Source organism: Pteropus vampyrus, unplaced genomic scaffold (genome assembly GCF_000151845.1).
Source record: "Pteropus vampyrus isolate Shadow unplaced genomic scaffold, Pvam_2.0 Scaffold7, whole genome shotgun sequence".
In the NCBI taxonomy this organism is placed as follows: domain Eukaryota; kingdom Metazoa; phylum Chordata; class Mammalia; order Chiroptera; family Pteropodidae; genus Pteropus; species Pteropus vampyrus.
Window position 1 is genome coordinate 5331225 of NW_011888788.1, and position 25435 is coordinate 5356659.

At 36.0% G+C, this 25435-nt stretch overlaps 1 protein-coding gene across 1 annotated transcript in view; it reads left to right on the plus strand.

Moving 5' to 3' along the window:
- Positions 1–25435, plus strand: part of PLCB1 (phospholipase C beta 1) — a 650597-nt gene that overhangs the window by 444744 nt on the left and 180418 nt on the right. The window contains exons 7-9 of the mRNA XM_011371181.2: positions 804–909; positions 9819–9919; positions 11148–11314. Coding sequence (XP_011369483.1) covers positions 804–909; positions 9819–9919; positions 11148–11314 — 374 coding nt within the window. The remainder of the gene's footprint in view (positions 1–803; positions 910–9818; positions 9920–11147; positions 11315–25435) is intronic.

Here is a 25435-nt window from a genome sequence, read left to right on the forward strand (position 1 = left end):
TTGCCTATCTAAAATTAGCACTACTAAATAGCTTTGAATAATCATACCCCAAAGTACGCAAACATTTTTTTAAATAAAGAATGCAGTGGGACTTACTTGTTAATATTTGCAATATAAAGGGTACCGTAATTATATTTTCTTTTACTCTTATTACCCCAATACTTTAATCTAGAAAAATCCTTGTTCTTTGTAAATTAAAAAAAAAAAAAAACACAATAACCATCTCATATAAAAAATATTGGCCAAAAAATATTAACATTATCAAAAATTTTAACTTCTCATTAATAAGTCTTTCTGAAAAGGATGGAGGATCAAAACAGTTTGGATACCAATCACTTCCTTTGCTTATATGGTGGAAAAATAGATGAGAGGTCAAGCATATAACATGCTCTTTTTTTTTTTTTTGGCCAGTGCATTCAAGGCACTCGATATATATTAACCACTTAAGATAATTTGTCTTTAGTTCAATCTATTTCTACATACCTGGCTCTAAAAGAATTTATCATTGTTTCTGGGAGAAATGAATCTATGGTGCAAAACCTTTTTCTCTTGCTATATGCTGAATTCTCCTTTCTATTACAAATTATTTTTATCTGAGTATCTAAGCAACAAGTAATCACTCTTCCAAGAATAACACTTATACTATAGGCAGAACCTTTGAGCCTCTTGAAACGCGCTGGCAATGTTCAAGTTGCACTGAACGAAGTTGAAGAGCCATTTTGAAACTTATGATTCAATTATGCAAAAGTATTGAGTGCTGTTATTAAATTCACCAGCCAATTCTTGTCGTGAATACTTTTCAGAGAAATGAAGTTTATTACAACTTCAGTAGGTAACAGGAGAAAAAAAGAGTGCCCTTCACTATCTGTTTCCTGCTATACGCAGAAAAAAGCTGATTATATGGCAACAGTAAGACGGAGCTTTGGAAAGCCTCCTAAAACATTTTAGCCTTCATTTTAATAAGCAAAACAAAGTGATCCAAATAGCTTATTATTGTTCTTTCATTGCTTATTATTGTTCTTTCATCTAATGAAAGAAATAACAGTTAAGGAAAGATATAACAGTTAAGGTCCTATTGTTAAATCAACAAATATTTCTTGAACTCTTACTGTGTGCCCTCAAGTGCTAAGAATATGATAGTGAACAAAATGAAGTCCCAGAATTCAAAGACCACAGAGTCTGGGGGTGCTAGTCAAACACCTCGACTGATGTGTAAATTGGAGGGAATGCTATGAGCAAGGGGAATCGAATGCCGCCTTTGCGAATAAGGGAAGCTCATTCCAGAAAAAGAAAACAATGCGTGCAAAGCCCTGAGGCTGGAAGGAATTGACCGGTTTGAGTAACCGGAAAAAAAGACCACTGCATTTAAGCATTAAAAAAAAGAGTGAGCTTAATTTAGAAAGATAAACAAAGTTGTTGTGTTTTTTCCTCTGCAATTGCTCCTGATTTTACCTTTCTTGGATAACGTCTTGTGAAATATAATGATCAAAAATTTTAACTTATTATTATAAATCTAGCTAAGGGAAAAAAAGAATAAAAAATGAAACCGAATAAAGTCTAATTCATCAATCAATTCTCTGTAAATTGCAATTTTCTAAACAATTGGATTCTGAGAATTCAGTCAATAAATATAAATTGAGTTTTTTACAATCCACTATGTCTATTATAGGTTTACACTTTCAGACCAATGTTCACTGGAGACATTTTAATAGGAAAATGAGATTCAAATAACAGAAGTTATATTTAATTTTTTAAAAATATTTATCTTCAGTAAATTAAATGTTATAATGGTTTTCTGAAAACATACTGGAGATTTTTTAAAAATATAATCAACCTCTATCATAAAGTTTTGAAAGATTCATGGTAAAATATGCTTTACGTGGAGGAGTTGTAGAAATGGAATGCTCTAAAAGGTCTAAAAACCAAAGACAGTTTCGGAGCTGGGAAATAAATGCTTCCGCGAACAGACTATATTTTAAATCCTTGTTGTAATTTCACATCTGCAGAACGGTAGCTCTAGAAAATACCCACTAATTAACAAAAAGATTCTGGTTATACTGACAAGAGGTGTTTTAAACACTACACAGAAGAAAAGGTTATATAAATGGTACTGCATACTGGAGCCTCATTTCACAGCCGGCAGTCGTTCAAACTAGATTTAATTGTGTTCTGTAAATAGATACATTACCAGAAACACAGTGGATATGCTGTTGAGATTTTTTAAACATTATCTTTGTGCACATTGTTAAGGATAATTAATGCACTTGAACTTGTATCCTGGCCAACATGATCCATTGGAATAACACATTCCTTTAGAGGGTGCTCCTTTAGAGATTACATTTGCTTGCCCAAGTTACCTTAATTGTTAAAAAGTAGTACTATATCTAAAAAGAGAGACAAAGCAATTACTGTCCTTCTATTAATAATCCAAACACATTTTCCAGTGAGACCTTTGAAGACCTTTGCATATTCAGAAAATTACCACTTTACCCACAAACTTTCTGAGCACTAAAAATAGTTTACTTGTACCAAATTCCCTTTGATTTAAGGCTTATTAACTTGAAAACAGCTCAGTGACATTTGGAATCGTAGTCTTCGCACAGCATCGGCATATATATTTGCATTTTAATGAAGAATATAAGGAATAAATTCATGTGTTTGTTTTAAATAATAAAGTTTTACTGTGGTTATGAACATAAATGTAATACTGAAAAAAACAGTGATTATTTTGGATTAAAAGAATACCTTAAATTTTACTAAAGAATGCTACGAATAAAACTTGCAAAAGAACATCTCACAGGATAACTATAGTATTTGCCATTCTCCTAGGCTTTACATCCCAAACATAAATCAGAAATATAATCATTTCTGTAGCTATGATTCTTAAAATCACTGATATCAAATTTTCATTTTAAAACCACATTAAGTAATTCACTGTGAGTAGCTTACTTGTAATTATTTTTTGTACTCTGTGGCTAACTCAACTTTTGGTTTATAGTTTTAGAACAAAAATATTGAGAATAGGTTGAAACCCTGAATTTGCTGACAAATAATCGATCATTTTTTCAAGATAAAATCTCTTTGTGGACTCTTGACCCATTAGAGTCTGCTGCAATAAATTAATATATCTTTAAATAATATTTTTCTGAATGTTAAGTACCTGTTTGTTTAGAATTATTTTTTAAATCAGAAATATAGAAAGAAGAAAATACTAACCGCATCTAAAAACTGATGTGACCCTTTAGTTTGCTGGATCTCAGTGTGAGTTATGGAATCAAGTAACTTGAGTTCAAATATAGTGCCCCCCAACTTGCTCACAAATCTTGGCATGTTGATATGCCATATCCAAATCTATGGAATCTGGAAATGCAAATGCCATAAGTACTCCATCAAGGTTTTTTGTCGTTGTTTTGTTTTTTAATATTTTCTCTTTTGAGATTCTTTGTAAATAAGAATGGAATTAAAGCAACCCAGTTTTTAAAGTTTGCAAATATTTTGTAGTTTCTGGAATAAACAGGCCTGATTCAGATTATTCTGGCCTTCTTAATTCTTCCAAAAATTTTTGATAACAATAGCAACAAATAATCATTGAAAATCTGTTTTGTATTGGAGGCATGATTTGGTGGACCAAGTCTTGGAGTATAAGACAGAAGACCTAAGGTCTGGTCCCATCTCCTGGGTTTGTCCAACAAACATTGATTAGGTGTCTATTATATGCCAGGCATCATACTGGGGACACAAAGGAACTAAATATTAGATAGTCTCTTCACTCAAAAACTCAGTCTAGTAGAAAATCAGAAATATAAAAAATAAAGGGAAAACTGTGTGATAGATGCTATAATAATGGTATATAAGGGTGGATTTTGGACACACACACACAAAAAAGAATGTGTCATCTCTAGCTGGTATGGTCAGGAAAGGTTCACAGAAGAGTATTTAAATATTGGGTATAACCATTAGAGTATTGGACCTTGGGCTTCCTTCTGCTCATACAGGACAAAATGAATCTGTTCCATCCATTTCACCAAATTATAAGATCTAAGAAAAGAAAATATGTGAATGAGCTTTGTGAATTTCAGCCTTGTTTAAAATATAAGGAATTAGGAAATGTCCATAGCTTTTTCCTAAATATCTCCCCTATACTCCTTCGCATTAGCTTTCAATGATGCTTATTTTAACTCATTTTTCCAAAATATTTTTTCTCCTACTTTCACCCACTGACCCCAAAGCCTTCAGGGTATCCTCATGAGTCAAGTTCGGCAATAGGAAAATGAGGCAAAGAAAATCAGCTATACTGAAATATTTTCCTTTTTCTATGTACTAACATCCAACTGGTAATGGTAGCAAATTATATTTATTCAGATTATCTCATTAATTTGTCTCCTTTAATAAGAAGTCCTAATTCACAGCTGGTAAATAAACAATAATTAGAGTTTTAGTAAAGTATATTATTCTATGAAATTATGTGTCTGGAATCTTATGTAAATGACTTTTGTTGAATCTGATATTCTACGGGAAACATATAACACATATGTCCTTGGTACCAATTTCCACCTTTCTCATAAGTTACATTCATTTATTTGCTAATTATTTTATTGTATACCTGCTGTGTATTACACAGTGGAAATGGAACAGTTAACAAGCAAAACACAGGTGCTGGCTTATGAGATGTGCAAGCTGGCAAGGAAGAGAGAATTGTGCAGCTGGGAGCAAAATACAGTTAAATGACTGTTGAAATATGAGACAAGACAGGTATGATGGTGGCACATAATGGAAGACAAAACGCAGTCTGGGTGGAGGGAAACACTCCTAGAGGAAGAGATTTTTAACTAAGATAAGAAGGGAGGGAAAAAGCGGGTCAGTAAGAGAAGAAAGACAATAATTGATATCCTTAGATAAAATACATTTATGAGTGTGTTGGGTGAGATTTAGATGGTGAGAGGAGTGAGCTCTAAATAGTAACTAAATAGTAGGGAGACTGGGAGAACACAGCTGAGGCTCATAAAATCCATAAAGTTGGATGCTCGAGTTGGCAAACAGAGCCAGTGAGTATTTCCTTGCAATTGATTTTAAAATCTTTCTCTTCCCTGTGTCTCTCAGCCAAAGAGTAGGATAGAAAGGGTCATTTCTAGATACCTAGAAAATTACTTAAAGAGATGTAGGTGTCTAACTCACAGAAAGGGTGACACTGAAAAATGTACATCTAGGCAAAGGAATTTTTTCATTTTGTGAATACAATAGAATTTTGGAAATCAGTTTACAGGTTGTACTTGTCCCCATTTTATGAGTGGAAAAACAAAACAATAAAAAACCATGGGAATTTCCCACCATTCTTGGATTTGGCCACTTGTGCTCATGATTTCAAAATTGGTGTCCAGGTAACTAAGCTTAATGGTGTAATGCATCTTGCTCTGTATTATATATGTGTTGTTTGGTTGTCTCAAAATTATATTTTGCAAAATATTTTTTTCCTGCTCTATAAAAGGATTTAGTAAAGAAAATATTACTTTATTTGTTCATTCCACCAATATGGGACTTCTGCTCTTTGCCAAGTGGTGAGCTAAGTTTTCTTATCTATTAGCAAGCAGTGTACAATTTGAGGCAATAATTTTTAGAAACTTCTATAAAAGTATATTTCAAAACCTATGAATATGGTAAAAGGAAGAGTATTTTCTTTGCTTTTAGGACTTGAAAATAAAAATACTCATATAAACACATACCTGAAATAGGAAAACGGCATGAAGAATGTCCTTCCTGTTAACAAAACTGAAATCTTGCTTCCGGTTTCCATGGCAGCCTGACTGAAAAGAAAAATAAGTCATAGAAGTGACTTTTTATATCAGTGACTTGCTTCCCAAACAATAGGAGCAGGAGGAATCTGTGAAAAATAATGATCAGTGCCGTCTTACTTATAAAAACTGTTTTACAGCTTATCAGATTATTTAAATCAGAAAAAACATTATTTGGAAAAAAAGACACAAAATTAGAATTTATGTTTTCATTTTGAAAATGTCTATCTCCAGGGTCTTTATTTTTTTAAATATCTTTTTTATTTTCCAATGATAGTTAACATACAATATTACATTAGTTTCAGTATTACAACATAGTGATTAGGCGTTTATATAATTTACGGAATGATCACTCTGATAAATCTAGGACCCATCTGACACCATACATAATTATTACAAGATTATTGACTATATTCCCTGTGCTATACTTTATATCATCACAACTATTTTGTACTTATTTGTACTTCTTAAGTTCTTCCTCTTTTTTACTCATCCTTTCAACCCCTTCCTATCTGGCAACCATCGAAAGATTCTCTGTATCTATGAGTCTGTTTCTGTTTTGTTTGTTTGTTGATTTTGTTTTTTAGATACCACATATGGTATTTGTCTTTCTGTGTCTAACTTATTTCACTTAGCATAACACCCTCTAGGTCCATCCATGTTGTTGCAGTTGGAAAGATTTCATTCATTTTTTATGGCCAAGTAATATTCCATTGTATATATGTACTACCTCTTCATTATCCCTGCATCCATTGATGGACATCCAGTTGCCTCCATAGTTTGGCTATTGTCAATAATGCTGCAATGAACATATAAATGTACATGTCCCTTTTAAGTAATGTTTTGGGTTTCTTTGAATAAATATCCAGAAATAGAATTACTGGGTCCTTCCTGGTCTCTTGTTACAGTCATTGTTTTAAAGTCTATTTTATCTGATATAAGTACTGCTAACCCAGCTTTTTGTTTGTTTCTCTTTTCAAGAAATATATTTTTCTATCCCTTTACTTTCAGTCTGTGTGTGTCTTTTGATCTAAAGTGAGTCTCGTGTAGACAGCACATTAAGGGTCTTATTTTCTTATTCATTTAGCTAATCTAACTTTTGACTGGAGCATTTAACCCATTTATATCTAACGTAGCTATTGATAGATATGTGGTTATTGCCATTTTACTATTATATTTTTGATCTTTTTCTCTTCTTACAGTTTTTCTTAAAGAAGTCTCTCTAACATTTCTTGCAATACTGGTTTGGTGGTGATGAACTCCTTCAGCTTTTTCTTGTCTGGGCAGCTATTTATCTGTCCTTTGATTCTAAATGCTAGATTTGCTGGGTAGAGTAATCTTGGTTATAGGTCCTTTCTTTTCATCATTTTGAATATGTCATTCTAATCCCTTCTAGCCTGCAAAGTTTATGTTGAAAAATCAGATGACAGTTTTATGGGAACCCCCTTGTAGGTAACTAATTGCTTTTTTCTTGCTGCTTTTAAAGTTTTCTCTTGTATGTATTTACTTTTGACATTTTAATTATGATGTGTCTTGGTGTGGACCTCTTTGGGTTCATCTGGTTTGGAATTCTCTGTGCTTCCTGGGCTTGTACATCTATTTCTTTCACCATGATAAGGAAGTTTTCAGTCATTATTTCTTCAAGTAGGTTTTCAGTTCCTTGCTCTCTCTCATCTCATTCTGGTAACCCTATGATGTGAATGGTAACCCTATGGTATGTTTGATATTGTCCCAAAGGCCTCTTAAACTATCTATATATTTTTTTGTAGTCTTTTTTCTCGTTGTTTATCTAGCTGGGTGTTTTCTGCTACCTTATCTTCTAAATTGCTGATTCAGTCCTTTGCTTCTTTTACTGTTGATTCCTCCTAAAGTATTCTTCATTTCAGTTATTGTATTCTTTATTTTTGACCTTTTTTTTTAATGTTTTCTCTCTCCATTTTTATGTTTCCTATTTCTTTGTTGACATTCTCACTGAGAGCATTAAGCACTCTGATAAGCAGATTTTTAAGTTCGCATCTGGTAGATAACTTGTTTCCATTTTATTTAGTTCTTTTCCTGGAGCTTTGTTCTGATCTTTCGTTTGGGACATGTTTCTTTGTCTCCTCACTTTGGTTGTTTCTCTGTGTTTGTTTCTATGTCTGCTATGTCTCCCAGTCTTAGTAGAGTGGCATTATATAGTATGTGTCCTGTGGGGCCCAGAGTCTCTCTGGGCACCTGAGCTGAGTGCTTTAGGCATGTCCCTTGTATGTGCTGGATTGTGTGTGCCCACCTGTTGTAGTTGAGTCTTAATTGCTGTTTGCATGTCAGTGGGAAGGACTGACCCTCAGGCTGATTGGTTATAAAGATTGGCCATGACTACAGTGGAGGAGCTGTTGTACAAGAGCTGACCCCATGCAGTAAGATTTGCTTTTGCAGGGCTCTGGTGCCTGCTGAGTCTGCCTTCTGAGTGCGTTGTTTATGGAGGTGGTTGGTTGGTGCTCTGGTGCAGGCCAAGATCAGCTGTTGCCTGTGCCCTGCTCGAGGACACTTGATATGAGCTACAATGTGATCTGCTAATGGTTGCCACTTGTGCTGGGCTTGGAGGTGCCTGGGAGAGATAAGCTGCTAACTGAGGCTGGCTGCCTCTAGTGCCAGGTTTGGGGCTGCTTAGTAAGAGGTACAGGGCACTATGAGGCCAGATACTGCTTGTTTGGGGTTTGTGAACCATTGAGAGATTTTAGGAAAGTCCACAGCATGAGCCAAGACAGGTCATTTATATGGAAAAGCCACTGGAAGCAGCTTGGGTGGGCCTGCAAGTTGAGTGGGGCATAGTCTCAGGGCAGCATCAAGGCAGGATGAACGGTGTTAGCTACATTGATGGAGACTCCGGTGTGGTGGGTGCAAGCCGGGTTGAGGGAGAGCTCAGCAGAGTTACGATGGCTTCTCCCAGCACTCTATGTAGGAGAAAGCTGCCCTTCTAGTCCTCTCCCTGAAGCCAGACAATTCAATTCCTCCCCAAATGTCCTTGGTGCCTTTTGAGCTGCTGTCCAGCACTGGAGCATAAAATTTTTGGGTCTGTCAGAGAGTAAGTTCATATTTGGGCTCTTTAAGAGGAAAACATCTAAGACTTCAGCAACCCTTTGTCTTAGCCATAATCTCCACTGGTTTTCACAGCCAAAAGTTATGGGTACTTCTCTTCTCAGCACTGGAACCCTGGATTGGGGAGCCTGATGTGGGATTGGGACCCCTCCCTCCTCAGGGGGCACTTCTGCAGCTGAGATAGTCCTCCTGATTTTTAATCACCATACATGGGTGTAGGACCAGCTCAGTTGAGTCTCCACCCCTACTAGTCTTGAGGTGGCTTCTTCTGTATATCCTTAGTTATAGGACTTCTATTCAGCCAGACTTCAGGAAGTTCTCAATTATGGTCATTCTGTAATTTAGTTGTAATTTTGAGGTGGTCATGGGAGGAGGCAAGCAGAGCATCTACCTACTCCACCATCCTACCTACTCCACCTTTAAAAAGTAAAGCCAAGGGTCTTTACTTTTTAAAAACATATTTATTCAAAAGTCTGCTCTACAGCACATAAACAAATATCAATGTGTAAACATTCCCATAAACAATGTGAATGCTCTTCCTGCCACTGGTCTTAAAAATGGTTAAAATGGTAAATTTTGTGTTATGTATATTTTATCACAATTTTTAAAAATATAAAAGCCAAAGGAAAAAAGCAAACTTAAAAAAAAAAATCTGCTGAACAGATCCTGTTTTTACTAGGTCTAACTTACTTTAGTAAATGTACTTAAGAAATTGCCTTAATATCCCTTTAGAAGAAGAAAACTCTTAAGCTTAAATGATAATGAAAAAGCAACAGAAATGAACTCCACAGCTGGCCTCATAAATGTCTTCTGAATGTTTACCCTGACCTCCTACAAGACAGAAAAATGGAAGGAAGAGGGAGGGAGTGAAGGAAGAGGGAGGGAAAATGGGAGGGAGGAAGATAGGGAAGGAATAAGACCATTAACTGACTTGGTTGTTTTATTTCCTAGAATGATTCAATACCTCAAGATGATTTCACTCCAGAAGTATACAGAGTTTTCCTGAACAACCTTTGCCCTCGACCTGAAATTGATAACATCTTTTCTGAATTGTAAGAAAACACATTTTAACCCACTTTTTTTGGCTTGCAGTAGTTTTTAGGCTGGCTAGGGCAGGATTTTGAGCAAGAGAGAGAGAGGAATAACCTCTTCATACACTACGTATAGTGTTAGTGCTTCCCTGTAATTTTTGGAGACAATCATGCATCCCCACCCCTGAGGTGCAACCACTGCTTTGAATAAGTGGAATTTTGCTGTGATTGGTTGCTGGGTGTAGATGTTTTTGTATGCTCAGGGGAGTCTGTGTGGTTTGAAGATTATGGCTAGAACAGAGAAGCATCTTGGCTTAGTGGTGGTAGACTCATGTTGCATAAAGAACTCTGAACTGGCAACCAGCCATCTTACCTCTTTGAATTGCCTTAAGGAAAAGAGAAATTAGGATTATTAAGAGCCCTCCCAGCTGCAAATTGTTTGCTTTAATGTTAGAAATTAAATAAGTATTAAAAAAATAAGAAACAAACCAAAACATCAAGGCAAATGAGGGGAAGTAGCAATTTACCTTTTGATATTCTGAATCCTACATGATAACAGAAAATCAATCCAAAATTGATAAACAAAATAAGGATTTCTTCATATGGAAGACAGGCAAATGATACTGCTGAGAATGACATTGGATAAACTCACTTGGTGATGTTCATTGCCATGAACAATTTATCAAACATTGCAATATTTTTACCATTGAACTTGACTTGGGGCTGTCAACAAGATTAAAATGCGAAGTTTGAATCACACTATGTTGAAGAGTTATAGACTCTTGCTGGTGTAACTTTAATGAAAATAAAAATGTACCTAAACCGACTGTTTACATTTTTTTAGTGTTGAGTAATAAATACATCTTGAAATGATTACTGGAGATTTGGGAATTTGATGGCTAAAGCAGAAGTTTAGTGTCATAATCAAAAGACAACCCATACCTCTGTGTTCAGTTCAGGCTGGTGCATCTACATACGCAAGATGCAGTGCTTTCCTCCTGTGAATTTTCTCATGCATTTGGTACTGTTCAAGGCCATTGGGATTTAGTGGTAGTGATTACAAAAGATATTTGTAGCCCTTAGAGATGTGACAGTTGTGGTGAAGCAACACAGTGTTTTTAGGGCATGATAGGAATTTCAATATAGCATGCTTTTACCAGGTATGGCAGGATTATGTTTAATAAACAAATAAATGAATGAGACTTGGAAGGAAAATATTCTAATTTCTTGGTTTTTTAATTGTTTTTAGTGGTGCCAAAAGCAAACCATATCTTACCGTTGATCAGATGATGGATTTTATCAACCTTAAGCAACGAGATCCCAGGCTAAATGAAATACTCTACCCACCTTTAAAGCAAGAGCAAGTTCAAGTATTGATTGAGAAGTATGAACCAAACAGTAGCCTCGCCAAAAAAGGTCAGTTCACTTTGGCCCACACCATAGGGAAGCTCTGGTTTTTAACTGTGAATGAGTCGCCCACTGGTAGTTACTGGCATCAAGGATTATTTAGGTTAGACTCCCACTTTTGTATGCTTGCTTTCCTTTCTGTTTTAAATCACTGGCAGATCAATCTGAAGTCGATTTTTTTTTTTACTTTAGCGTGTGATTTTTGTTGTTGTTATGTATGTGTATGCATGTAACACATATTTTTTTTGATGTCTAATCATTTGTTTTAAATTTATTCAGTGACCAAATGTGTCTTTCTCAGACAGGAAATTCACTATCTTACAAGTTGCCCTTTGGGGTCTGTTTTTAGAAGTTCTGAGAAGTAACCCACAGATTTTTCTAAATCTCTAAAACCAAAGAGAATATTCAGTCTATTGTTCCCATATATTATTCCAGTTTATACTATCGACAAATTTTTCTACTGAGGGAAATATATAAAAATTTTACTTTCTGTGTAAAAAACTAATGAATCTAAAAATTGGTATTAGAAAGACAGCTCTAAGTTGTCTGGAAGTTATTAAGAAATTTATGTTTTTGATTTGGGAGAAATGAATTGCCAAAATAAGATCATGATGATTTAATTGCCAGAAGTCTTAAATTATATGTCACATCATTGTCCCTGAAAAGAATTTTCAGCCTTTTTTTACCACTGAGACCAAGTCTCATTTGGACTAAAATCTTTACTGAGAATATTGGTGTGTTAGCACCGAGGTTATTGTAAATTTCTTACATATTCCATAGGGAGGAAAATAAAGTACAATTAACCAATTATTAAGAAGAAATAAATTGCATGTTAATATGCAGGCAATTTATAAGTATAAGAAATAGCTCTAGCAAGCTGATAATCATTAATAAGAATGGTTTTCATAAAAATAGATTAAAAGATCTTTTACACATTGTATTTGTTCTGGAACTGGTCCTCTAAATGAAAAATGAAAGTATTAAGTATAAATGTAAAATCTTATAATTACTTTTATCCTACATGTTATTAGTTGGGAATTTTTAGGTGAAATTTTTTAGTTTTTGTTTATTTTCTTGGTCAAGCTCTTTGCCTTCATTGTTGTCATAATTCTTATTGTTCTGAGGTCAGTCAAAGGAAAAGAGTGACCCAGCAGTATATGTTAGCATTACCAGGTCTGTCCCTCTGATCCTAGCTATGATGCCCTCTCTGTAGGTGCCATAAAGACTGAATTTCTCTTTGTCATTAAGCTGGGAACAACTACTTGGAGATGTCACCTGAAAGCTTGACAATTCTTTTCTGAAATCCATACTTCACCCCAAATAACTACCAGTGTTATAACAAATCCAACAAGACTTCTAAAAGCAGTTAGCCCTTGACACTAGGAAAACAAAAGCTTTTATGAAACCAGTGAGACACTTCAAAACCTAAACTTTGCCTTTTTCTCCTCCCTTCATATCACACTGCTCATGGCCCATGCTTCAGCTGGCATATGATGCCCCCATACGTCATACTCTGATGACTTGGACAAAGTAGAAGATACAAAGGGGAAAAATTACAATAGGTTATTGTAAAACTCTACAATTCTGGAAAAACCAATTTTGATCTAATGAAAATTAAGACTATGTCTCTTAGCATTTGCAAGCATGTTTAGTGCCATCTTAAAGATGTACCAGTTATGAATTCTATAATTACAACAGGCACACAAAATTCAGGTATATTTAAAATAGCAACTTTATTTTTTTAGAACTTAATATGATTGATCATGAATCCTCCATGTCAACGGTGATGTGATTTTTTAAATTACAGAATTCATTTCTCACCCCCAAAACTGCAGTAAGAAAATGAACTTGAGATGTTTCACACCAAGTCATTATATTTGCTGTTTTGGCTCTGTTTATGGGAACAAAGATTAGAGAAGATTGTTTTATTGTACTGATTGTTATTTCATAGCGAAAGGAATAATGATTTTGAAATCTTTATTAGTAGGAATAAGAAATTGTTGGATTAGACCTCAATTATTTAGTAACTAAGAGTTTAAAATAGTTTTTCCAAAAATAAAGATTGATTTTTTTTATTTGATTTTGCAGTTCGACTTTAAGATTTTTTCAGGAACTCCTTTTGTGTCTTCTTAAATACAACAAAATACAATTTAAAAAAGTATTATTTGACTTCATTGTGATGACTGATGAGCAAGGAAACTTTCAAAATATACATTATCATTTTGCAAAGAAGCAAACCAAGGCCTTGAGGTCAAAAGACTTATCTAAGATCTCATACCAAGATGTTCTTTAAGAAAGCAGAGTTTTTAACTGTCAGTCAATTAAGTAATATATTTTGATCAATCAACATATAAGAAAACAAGTTGGGAAGTTAAATATTACATTACAATTTATTTCTTCTGATGCTTTAATTTTGACTAGTTCTTTAAATGTGCCCAAGCATTAGTTAAATTGAACCACAAACTCTATTTTATTTATTTAAGAAAGACATTTTCATATTGTCTATATACTTGGTAAAATGCTAGGAATAAGATACATACATTATATATACTAACATGCATAATTAATAAATATGCATATTCTCTCTGATATGAAGAAACTTATATTTTAAACAAATAAATTATACACAAAGTTGACATATGCTAATATTTTGTTTTTATATGTACTTTATATATTTTATATAAAAGATAGCTTAAAATTAAATGAAAAAATTTCAATGTGGCCAAAGCCTAAATGCTAAAGATGACCATAAGTTAGCTGACTAAGAGTGCAGTACATGGAAGTGTGAAATGAATACAGAAGAAATGATTGATTTTGATGCTCTGTGGGCCTGTTGTCATTAGAATGTTGGCCATATTTCCATGCTGGAATTTCTGTTTCTGGAGAGTTACATATTGGTTATAAATAACAGATTTCTGTGTATTCTCTGACACAGAGGGGGACAAATATTCATGTATTTGTGTTCCACAAAAAAAAGTGTTTGAATTTTGTTACAGAAGATACTATTATCAACGGAGTTTGGTGTATTTTTACAATTTAAAATGACATATTGGAAAATGCTGTGGCCCCAGGTCAGTGAATGTGTCTTCTTTGCCATGTTGTTTGCTCTGTAGACCTAAATATGCTTAACACAGGAGTACGCGATGACTCCTGATTCTTTCCGACAAAAAGGTTATGAATACCTGAGTTTGAAGATTAATGTCTCCTGAGTAGTTATTTTTTATCACTTAAACTCTTTAGAAGAAAAGCAGTGAATAAAATTATCATGAAAAATAAAAGTTATATTGATGCTTTTGGTAATAAAATGCAGACTTCTAGATTCAAGTGATATGCCTGTAAATAAAGGCCAAATTTTGCTCAAATAAACTGCCAAACCAAAGGAAAACAGTTCAGTTTGTTCATATTTTTATTTTCCTGTGAAGAGCAGGTGTTCATGAGTATTGTTAAACAACTGAATTAATGTAATAGATTATAATATTAGCAGATGTATCAAGCTACATTATTTTAATATTAATTCTTCCTCTTAAATTTTTCTAATGCATACTATGCAAAAGCTTCCCCACTTGTTGCAATTAAATCATAAAAATGAAACTGTATAATCTCTTTTAGATCAGTACTCACTGAGTTAATAGTATAATAGTTGAACTCAATATTAATAATAGCAAGGCAATTTGGTTTTCAGCAAAGCAAATAAAAGTTTGGATGTAGCAAGCATTGTCACTTCAAATAGACCTAAGCTAATGATGATTGCATCAGTAGAAATCACCTTACAATATTTTCAATATTGTTTCATTTTTAAATACTGATACAATTGAACTATATTGTATTATTATTGTTAGCGGCAAGAAGTACCCAGAGTGTGTTAGAAAGAGTACTAGACTAAAGAAGCTTGCAACATGTATTAGGCAGGACTCCTTCAGTTGAAAAAAGACAGAAGCTTAACTCAAACTGAAGCACAGAAAGGAATTTACCATTGGCATATAATAAAGGTGTTAATAACTTCAGTCATAACCACATTCAAGGGCTCAAAGAATGTCATCAAGAATTGTCTTTCTTCATCTTCCATCATTTTCCTGGTTCTGGCTGTAATTCTTGAGCAACCTCTCCTGAAGTGATGAGAAAGCCACCAGCAAGCAACTTTGGGTCTACTAATCTCAATGTGCAGAAATTCTTTTTACTCATATTTCAACCAAAAGTCCCAGAAACCAGAGCATGGCTTAAGTCACCCCACACCCCCCCTGAACTAGGATCACTGTAGACTAGAGGATGGAATGTAATAATTAAAGAGACTTAGGTCACATGACTCTCCCTAGAGACAGTGAGAAGAAGTCAATTGCCTAAACCACAAGGACCAATAGTGGGAGAGAGGTGGTTCCCTGAAATTCAAATGGGGCGTGCTTCTTAGAAGAAGGAAGAATGGTCATGGGACATGTAAAAACAGCAGATCCCATTAAAACTGGATCAGAAGTCAACAATTCATCATTACTATTTATCTTATCTTAAGAAGCCATTTAACTTCTTTAACCAGTCTCATACCCTATTTCTCTCATCTTTAAAACAATTCTCTAAGAGAATTACATAAGTCGATCAGATAAGAAGATTGCATAGATTAATTGTTGCCCACTAAGTCTTTGTTCACCTGAACTAATGAAAAGTGACAATTGGCATTTACACCAGATAATTTCAAACCATTAATGGATCTGGAAGTGAGATTCAGAACATTGGTCAGAGGCATTCCTGAACATTGCTACCTCTCAGCTAATGGCCTATTTCACTTATTACAATTAGACTATGTTAGAATCATTTGATGACAAAACCTGAAAAAATATGGCATGTTGTATCTGTGCACCAGTGTTTCTTTCTGGCTCAAACATTCTTTTATATATATTTTTATTAAAATGGATTTATATATTAAGATATAAATATTTACACTGGAATCTTACTGTTTATTTCATCACTTAATTTTCTAGCAGATTTTTAAAAATCTTTATTTTTCCAGCACCACTTGTCTTTACTAGGTAGGAGTTATAAAATATTACAATTATTTTTATTATTGTCTGTTGTGCATCCTTGAGAGAGCAAACATGCCATAATTAAAGAAAAAGGCTGGCATCGTCTTATGGTTAAGCTAATAAACCTCAGGCAAGTGACTTGACCTGCTTGAGCTTCAGGTTCCTCATTTATAAAATGGGATGATATTGACACCAAAAGATACTAGTGCTCTTCTCATATCCCTTGATGCTCATTGTTCCAACACAGTCAATAGCATCCTCTGCAATTCTCCAGGACTTTCAGACAACATACAAGTACCTTGAACTCCACAGCCCTAGGAGTGGTTTTCATCCAGGAAGTAGTGCCTCATCTTTCCTGCCCCTGGGACAGTTCTGATGAATTTTCTCCACTTTCTCATGGACTTCCCCAGTAGGATTGAATCTTAGTTGCCGGCAACTGTAACCTGCTTGTTAACATGCCCGTTATTAGCTCTCTTTCTTTCCCTTGTCATTTCTCCATTCCTCTACTGTTATTTCCTGGAGTTACCTCCCAGATAAGTTACTTGCACTCAAATTCTTATCTCACAGCCTACTTTTAGGAAAACCTGAACTAAGACAAGTAGTTTTCTATAAATGGCCCTAACAGAATAAACAGTGAAAGGTGTGTAAGGCCAGAGTAGCTGAGCATTGAGAAGAGAAAAAAATAGAAAGGGGTTGTGCCCATGGGTCATCCCTTCTAACCTGTCACATTACTGCTTTCATTCTTACCATTCATGAAGCCCTGGCCAATGGCCTCAAATAATGAGATCTGCTGTCTACAGGTGACTTAGCCATTTAGCCCAAACTCTCAGGTCATAGAAGAGGCATCTAAGGAAATGACAATGTTGAGTCTAGGACCATATCCTCCATGTCCCAGTGTGGAGTCCTCTCCACAACTCCAGATTCCGCTTGGGACCCTCCATCAGGACATGCTGAGAAAAAAGATGCAAGGCTGGCTATTTAGAAGTTAGCCAATGACATCCATAGCAGTGGTTTTCAGACATGTCCTTAACATAGTATCTTTTATTTGTGTTTGTTTCATAAGAAAGGCCAACGTGGAGGATAAGCCTTTAAAAGCACTATTTTGATTGACTAGAGGGGAACCTGGAGTGTAGCTGATGATTCCTGCCCTACTCCTGTTTCTTCTGCCCTCCCTGTTCCTGCAGGCACTTCTGCCAAAACCTTGGGAGAGTCAGGATGTGCAATTTAAAAACCACTCATCTGGAGGAAATATTGACTGGTTTAAAGATCTGCCTCACAATTAAGATGGCATCCATTTAAATATTTTAATATAGATTCCCTGTAAGAAATAAAAGAACTGAAATAAATGAACAAAGTCAACTTAAACGAGATGGATTTTTCTTCCCAAAAGACAAGGACAGATGAAAACTATATGACACAGCCTATTCTTTTCATACCTTAATTAAGTTACTACTAGGAAAGCTGCCGAAAAGCCACTCTAGTAATTTATTGATTAAAATCACTTATTGACTTTCTAGCCTCTGTGGAAGGTCACAGAAGAATGACATTATCATCTGTGAGTATACTTCAAGCTCCTCTTAGCTCTGTATTTAATATGTTCATAGACTTCTCCCAAGTATAAGAGATGGGCTAAAATGAAAAAAACAAAACAAAACATTTTTTTTCAAGATAGCCATTATGAGTCCATTGATCATTGACTTGGTTCACTTTCCCCTCTTTGATTGCATTTCTTCCTTTCTCAAGAAGCAGGAACTGGTCTGAGGAGTTACAAATGCTTAGCCCTGAGTCCTGTTTTCTTTTTCTTCTTCAGCCTTTTATTCTGTGACCTCAGAGTCTGTTCAGGAGCATGGCTCGAGCCACAAAATCACAACCATGTCCATTCACAGCTGAAATTGCTTCTGTTTAGAAAACAACCAATTAGGAAAAATATAAATAGTAACAGACTAAGTCAGATGCCAATCCCAGGAGGTGGGGAAGTGACATTGGTAGCCTAATCTACCCCAGTCTGCTGAATTTTGCTAAAACCTCTTTACCTCATTGGAGCATACCTTCCTGAGATTCCTTGCCATTTCATGTGAGATCTCTTGGGACAAAGCAGATAATGGCTATTTCTCCCCCTAAATGTAACCTCCCATCAGAACATAGCATTAATAATCACTGACTATCACACCTTTACCCTTCTCAGGAGGGGTCAAGTAGGATATTGCTCAGTTAATAGGAACGGCTTGGAAGCTTGTACTGTGCTGGGAAAAGGCCACAAAGCCACAGGCATTTGGCCCCCAACATCTGCATTACCCTGAGTCTAATATTGTTAGCAGTTGATTTTATGCCAAATCAGTAGGAGGGAAACAGATCAAATGCAGAGAGAATCAAGTCCATGGAAAACAAACAGCAACCGCAAGAAAGACAAATGAGGTGATGTGTGGACTTTCTACCCTAATATTTAAAAGAAAAGCTGAAAAATGTATAATGGCAATGAATAAATAATGTCAGAAAGCTGAGAATGACCAATAATTTCATTAATTCATTATAGAGATTCTAGGAGCTCTGTTTTAGCTCTGAACCACTGCAATCTGTAGGACTCCAGATGCAAAAGCGAAATTATCTACAGAGTAGGGGTATTTGAAGAGAACACCTTAACAGAGGATTATTGACAAAATTAACCTTCTCACTTAGCACTCTACATTAACACATAGAGAATGAGCCAAAAATGCTCCTTATTAACATCACTATTTGTCTTTGTTTGAGTTCCCCCAGAAGCCAGCCTTGGGAGAAGAATTCAAGTACAAAGAGTCTGAGAGAGGTGATCCCAAGTAGCAGTAGTAGGGCAATTTTGGAAGTAAGAATAGGGAAGAGGAAGCAGACAATAAAGGTTGTGTTCAAGCAAATTACGAATGTGCATAACTGGATTGCAGTCCTACAGCAAACTCCAGAAGCCAGTGTAGAACACATCCTTGAGCTTTCTAGCCACAGTCACTGTTTACAGGTGCTCTTAGGAAGTGTTCATTCTCAGCCACTTCCAGCTTACTCTACAGAAAGTAAGCCATCAGACAAAGACATGAAGATGGAAGTCCAGCCCAACCCTGTCTCCTGGGGCACCAATACCATCTGCTACAAAGTCATTACCAACAAAACAACATTTACCATGATCACAATAGTATAGAAAAACATTTCAGTCCAGCTCTGCAGCTATAACAAGAATCGCCAGCATGTCGAAGGAGATATCCTCTAAAATACTTGATGTGCATTGGACTCTTTATTCTAACTCATACCAGATGAAGTCGCATGGATATTTTAATCAACAAACATGTATTGTCCACCTAAAGAACTACAAAAAAAAGTGAAAGGAAATCAAGATAAAATCTTCATTCTCAAGGAAACTATAATTTAGACAGGTGATGATATATATCACTAACTATAATACAAGATAGAATGTGATACACCTCCATTTGTTCATTCAGCAAGTATGTAAAGAGTGTTCCTTATGTGACAGGGAAGCATGGAGAAAAGGAGATCTTTTATTTACTGAGTTTCTAGGGACTGTCAGGAATTGCTTCAGGCTCTTTACCTGCTAATTATTCTGTATAAACCTCAGAACAAATCTTTGAGTTAGTATTATTATCCTCATATTACGATGAGGAAACTGAGTCTTTAAATGGTCAAGTAACTTTATCAGTTTGTTTGGGAAGAAAGTAATGAGAAGTAAGACTAAAAGGCCATGAATACCTTGATGCTAATCTTGGTTCATTCATTCATTCATTCATTTAGTCAATACACATTTTTTGAGCCTTACTGCCTACATCCACCCTTGAACTAGACAGTATAAAGATGCCATTCTTCTCATGGAGCTGTCAGTGTAGCAGAACCTCCTGCATGAGGAAGAATGTCATGAAGGCTTTTGAAGAGGAAAGTGACATTCAAGCTGAACTTCAGGAATGCTGCAGAGTAGAGGTCTGGATGAGGGACAGGTTAGAATCAATGGCATTTAAGGCACTAAGAGACAACATGTGCTAAGTTGTTCATTAGAAAGCATTAATGAGCACATATTCTAGACCTGCCTTTATGCCGGACACCTGAACAGATGTAAACAAACTGAAAGTCATGGTCCTTGACCTTAAAAAGCCAATGTCCAGCTTGACCAAGGAACTTGACATTCTGGTTAAGGATCTAGAACATTTTTTCCTCCTTTGCGTTATGGTCAGGAACAATTGTGAAGAGTCTCCTTTGGTAGAGTAATGTGGCAGTATGCCAGTAAAATGAAATGAATTTCTTTCCTACCCTCTGAGAACCTTTAACCCTAAATGATAAATTAGTCCTTACACAAGTCTAGTGGAAAGACTCCAGGCCCCTGTTTAAGAGAGTAGGGTTCTAATCTGGATTCTGTTTTTATGTAGCCATGTCAACTTAAAAGGACTGTTTAATCTCACTGTGTCAAAGTTGATTTATCTGTCATGTTAAGTAATAAAACTTTGTCTTACCTACCAAACAGAACAGTGAAGAGTAAATAAATTGCAGATGTGAGAATATTTTGAAAAAGGGAAAGTGCTAAATCAAAGTTAGGTGTTAAGAACTTTCATACAAAAACCACCTTAACAAGTTCAAGTTAATACAGAGGGAACTGCAGGGACACAGAAAGCATGAAAACTGATTAATGGGGTTAATCTGCAAAGACTATTGAGAAGAGCGCATAGCCATTTAGTGGACGTTATCACACAGTATCTTGGACTTGTATTTGAAAATAGTTATGGTAATAGAACAGTTTTTTGAGATAGAATAAGAATGAATGACACTTTTCAACCTCAGATAAAATACTAGAACAGGCATAGAACATACTGACTCCAGGACTGGAAAAGAAATTGATAAAATAGATAAAGAAACCAGCAAAGTTCATATACTCTACAAAAGCACAGTTAGTTAGCAAATGTAGTAGGAAAGCTTGTGCCCAAACAAAGATAATTGAAAAGGAAATCTCTGATAGTCTATCTGAAAGCAGGCAAATAGATTTTGGTGAGCCATGGGATATTAAAGACATCTGCACTTACTTTACTGAGCTATCTAGCAGAACTCACAGTCACAGCACCTGGCATAAACGTGGGCTTCTCAGCTTCTCAGTGCTGTGCACAGAAGTGGCTTAAGGAGGTATTAAGTAAGCTACTGGACCAATAGCATTCTAACAAGTCTGGTATTATTACATTAAGAATAGGGATTGAATGATAATGAATGGATTCTCAACCACCTAGTCTGAGTGACATCCAAAAATTTGAGTGCCAGATCCTTCCTAATTGGCATTTGGCTCAACATAATGAGGCTGGTGGCCATGTAAGTTGGCAGACACATTGTCCAGTTTGCCCATCTGAACTGTATGATGACTCTGTGGATTTATAGGCCATCTGTCTTCCAAGGCAAAATTTATAGAGAATTCTTTGTGTTTCCAGGCTTTGGAAGATGTTAGTTGCTTGTGTTGGACTATTTTTATTCCTTTAAGCTAACCTGCATATTTTTTGCAAAACCTAAAAAACAATGTTACATCATCTATTTAGCATTTCTTTTGTCCTCACGTTGACATAACAAGTTTTCTGTGGCATTTTATCTTTCTTCCTAAAAGTTAGACTCAGGAGTTAGAGGGGAAAAAAATGCTAGAGGATGCTTTGAAAATACTTGCAAAGACTAGAATGTAAATCCAGTCTGGAAAATAATTTTAAACCGTGATAGACAAATCCAAATCAAAGAGCTAATCCTCATGCCTCTGCCAGATGGGTCATTTGTCCTGCCTCAGCCCAGCTTCTTTTAACGGAAAGATTAAAGTAGCACGTTTTAGTGAGATAAGTAAATCACGGGAAAAAGCTCTTCCTTAGTCACATTCAGGACTATTTTTAGAACTAATCCAGGATGCCTTGATTGACTGCCACAGTGGCAAGACCCTCTCCTTTCCATCATCCATGTCCCTCATCCAGGCCAGTGCTGGGAAAATTATGTGGATAAACATCATCAATTGTACTCACCACTATCTCTCTTCCCATTGCCCTGGAATGGGCTCCAGATCCAGCTCTCACACTAAGTACCCCTGTAACCTCAGACAAGTTGCTTACCTTCTCTAAGCCTAAGTTCGTTCAAGTAAAAATAGGAGTTTAAAAGTACCTCTCTCATAGGATTTCTGCGCCTGGCACATAGTCGGTGCATGAATAATGGTAGCTCCTCCTCCTCCTCCTATTATTATTATTTATTATTATTGTTGTTGTTGTTATTGTTATTATTTACCTTATCCTGTACTGGATTATATAGAGTGTCTTCTATGGCAGCATAGCATGGTGGTAAATGGCATGGAACACAAAGCTTAACTACCTAGGTTCAAATCCCAATTTATCCACCTACAAGCTGGGCAAGCTAATTGCCTTGGGTTTCTCATCTATAAAATAGATATGAAAGCAGTACTCACTTCATAGTTATTATGAGGATGAAATGAGTTAATATTTGCATGTAGCAAGCAATATATAAAGGTTTGTTAAATAATACACTGGAAATACATTAAATTCATGAAGCTCTTCAAAGACTGGCTCTCTTTCTTCATTTCCTATCTGCTCATACTGATACAACATATTTCCTTTAAAGTCAGAATCCGTTCCCCGAAAAAAGCAGAAAAACTCCCATGTTTGTAAACACATCCAGCCACATTTTCTTTCCTTGACCCTCCAGAGCATTACTTTTTTTCTTTAGCACTTTGCTGCTGCCGCCTCACACCTGCTTTTAGGACTATATCAGGAGCAGTTCCACACTGTTGCTTTGATGCCACAATAGGGTGATTTCCAAGGTAACCATCCTGGTAAGAAAAACACATACTGAGCAGGAAAGAACATGACTTCAAGGCACCATAGTAATGTGCCATAAATTCTATTTAGAGATTCTATTTAGAGATTAGCGTTCGATCATGCCCTGGTGTACTTTTTCCCTTCCCTGGATCACTGAGCTCGTGTAAAGTATCATCAGAGTGTGTGGTCCGGAAGATTCGCCACCGGGTTCATAAGGTTCAGGGCGATAAGAAGCATCGGCTTGTGCGACCTTATCAAAAGTCACTTTTGTGAGTAGAAGGTGAGGACCTATGGATTTATTTCAAATAAACTTTTTTACTCATGTAATTCTACCAGAGCCGATCAAAGATGTTAAGAGGAGAGCGTATTAACAGGGCAGTTCCCTTGCCCTGCGCAATGTAATGATGTACAATCAATTCTTCTATTGTTTAAGGATTGATTTGCCCTATCCTGAATTATCTTAGTCTCCTTTTTCTAGTCTATTTTGATGGCTTTATACATTTAATGCAATTTGATTAGCACTTCTGCCAGGGGATAGGCAGAGGGAAGGAGTAAAGATAAAACTTGCAGTCTCTCCAGGATTCTTGTTTGGGACTCAGCTCTCCACACCCTCCCTGTAATTCTTAAGTGCACTTGTTGACATCAGGTACCATCAACCAAAGCCAGAACAAGCCCCATGGTTCCATTCTATAAATTATCATTGCATTTCTTTAATATTTTTGTCTTAATTCTTCCTTTGCAGTGTCATTTACAGCTGAACTCAGAATTACATTTTTAGTTCTCTAAGATACAAATTGGTTTGAAGGGTTTACTTGCCAAGATAATACACAAAACCACTCATGATATGTATTAATACATAAATGTTAATATTTGTGGAACCCAGTGTCATTCTTTCAGCTAATATTTATTATGCACTTATGTGTTAGGCACTGCTCCAGTTTCTAAGAATCAGCAATACGAAAGCCCCGTCTGCTGGCTGGACTTCCCACTGAGTATGTGCATCTCTTTGCTGGACGATTTCTTTGGCTCATGGAGCCCCCTCTTCTCAAGAGTGTAGTGGCTAGAAGTAATGGAGAATTAATGCCCCCTGAAGCAATTAATCAACCAATGACTGTTGGGACTTGGTGTATAAATACTCCAGCTTCCTCTTCCCTTAGCTGCAGGTACCTATTCTACTCTATTTCCTAGTGGTTCCCCAAAGATATTAAATTTCAGTTGCCTACAGTGGTGATTTGCTTGATAATGTGCCATTATTTACTGCCTTCCCCACTCTCCACCAGTGTTTTCAAGAGAACACCTTTTAAATAAATTAATACCCACATCCTGGTCTCAAGGTGTGATTCAAGAGAAAACCAGAATAAGACATTCTATCCTCATGAAACTTACAGTCTTATAGGAAGAGACCCAAACTAACAAACCAGTAAATATGTAGAATGACAGATAGTGGTAAATGTCATAGAGAAATATTGAGTAGTATATAATAAGAGTATCAGCACAGGAGGGTTTGCTATTTGTATCAGGTGGTCAGGGAAGGCTTCATGTTATGGTGACATTTGAGGAAACTGTCAGTGTACTTGAAATAAAATTTATACTCCCACCTCTTATTTTCTATATTTAAATAACCCAGGATGGTATCTAAATGCTAAGAGCTTTACCGAGTGCCTGGACATCAGAGGAGGAATCTTATATTTGGTCATCTCTCTAAGCTAATAGCCCCAATACTGCCTTATTCCTTCTGATCTTGGCCACTGCTCATCCTTTTCAGGACCAGGGGTTCAGCCACATGCTTGCTAGTCAAGGGTGAATCAAGAAGGAACTCTCTAAGTCTCAAGATGTTTAATTTATTTAGACCCAGCTCCTGCAATTTATTTATTTAGACAATTCTGCTCCTTCTGTTTATGGACGCTAGGGAACACCAGGTCTTGCAGCTTTTAGGAGCATCTCCAGGGCAAGGAACCACAGGCTTCTCTCTTCAGGGCATCAAACTTGTCTGGGACTTGCCCTAGACTTGAGGACAAGGAAGCCCTGGTAGAAAAGAGGCTTCGAAAACAAACAGAAGACATACCTTTTAGTTCTCCCTTCTCTGCCATTTTTTTTTCCCCTGAGGCAAATTTTGAATGCCTGTGTTGCTGCCTGAAGTGGAGAAGAATAGAGGAACTTCAAAATAATAAGGGAGGAAATACCGGAAATACCTCATTTGTTAAATACTGCCAACTACTACAGTATGAATACAATATGCAGTTTATTTCTGCTGTCTTAGAATTTAGTTCCAGAAGTCTCTATAATTTTTTTTTTTTTAGATTTGATTGTTT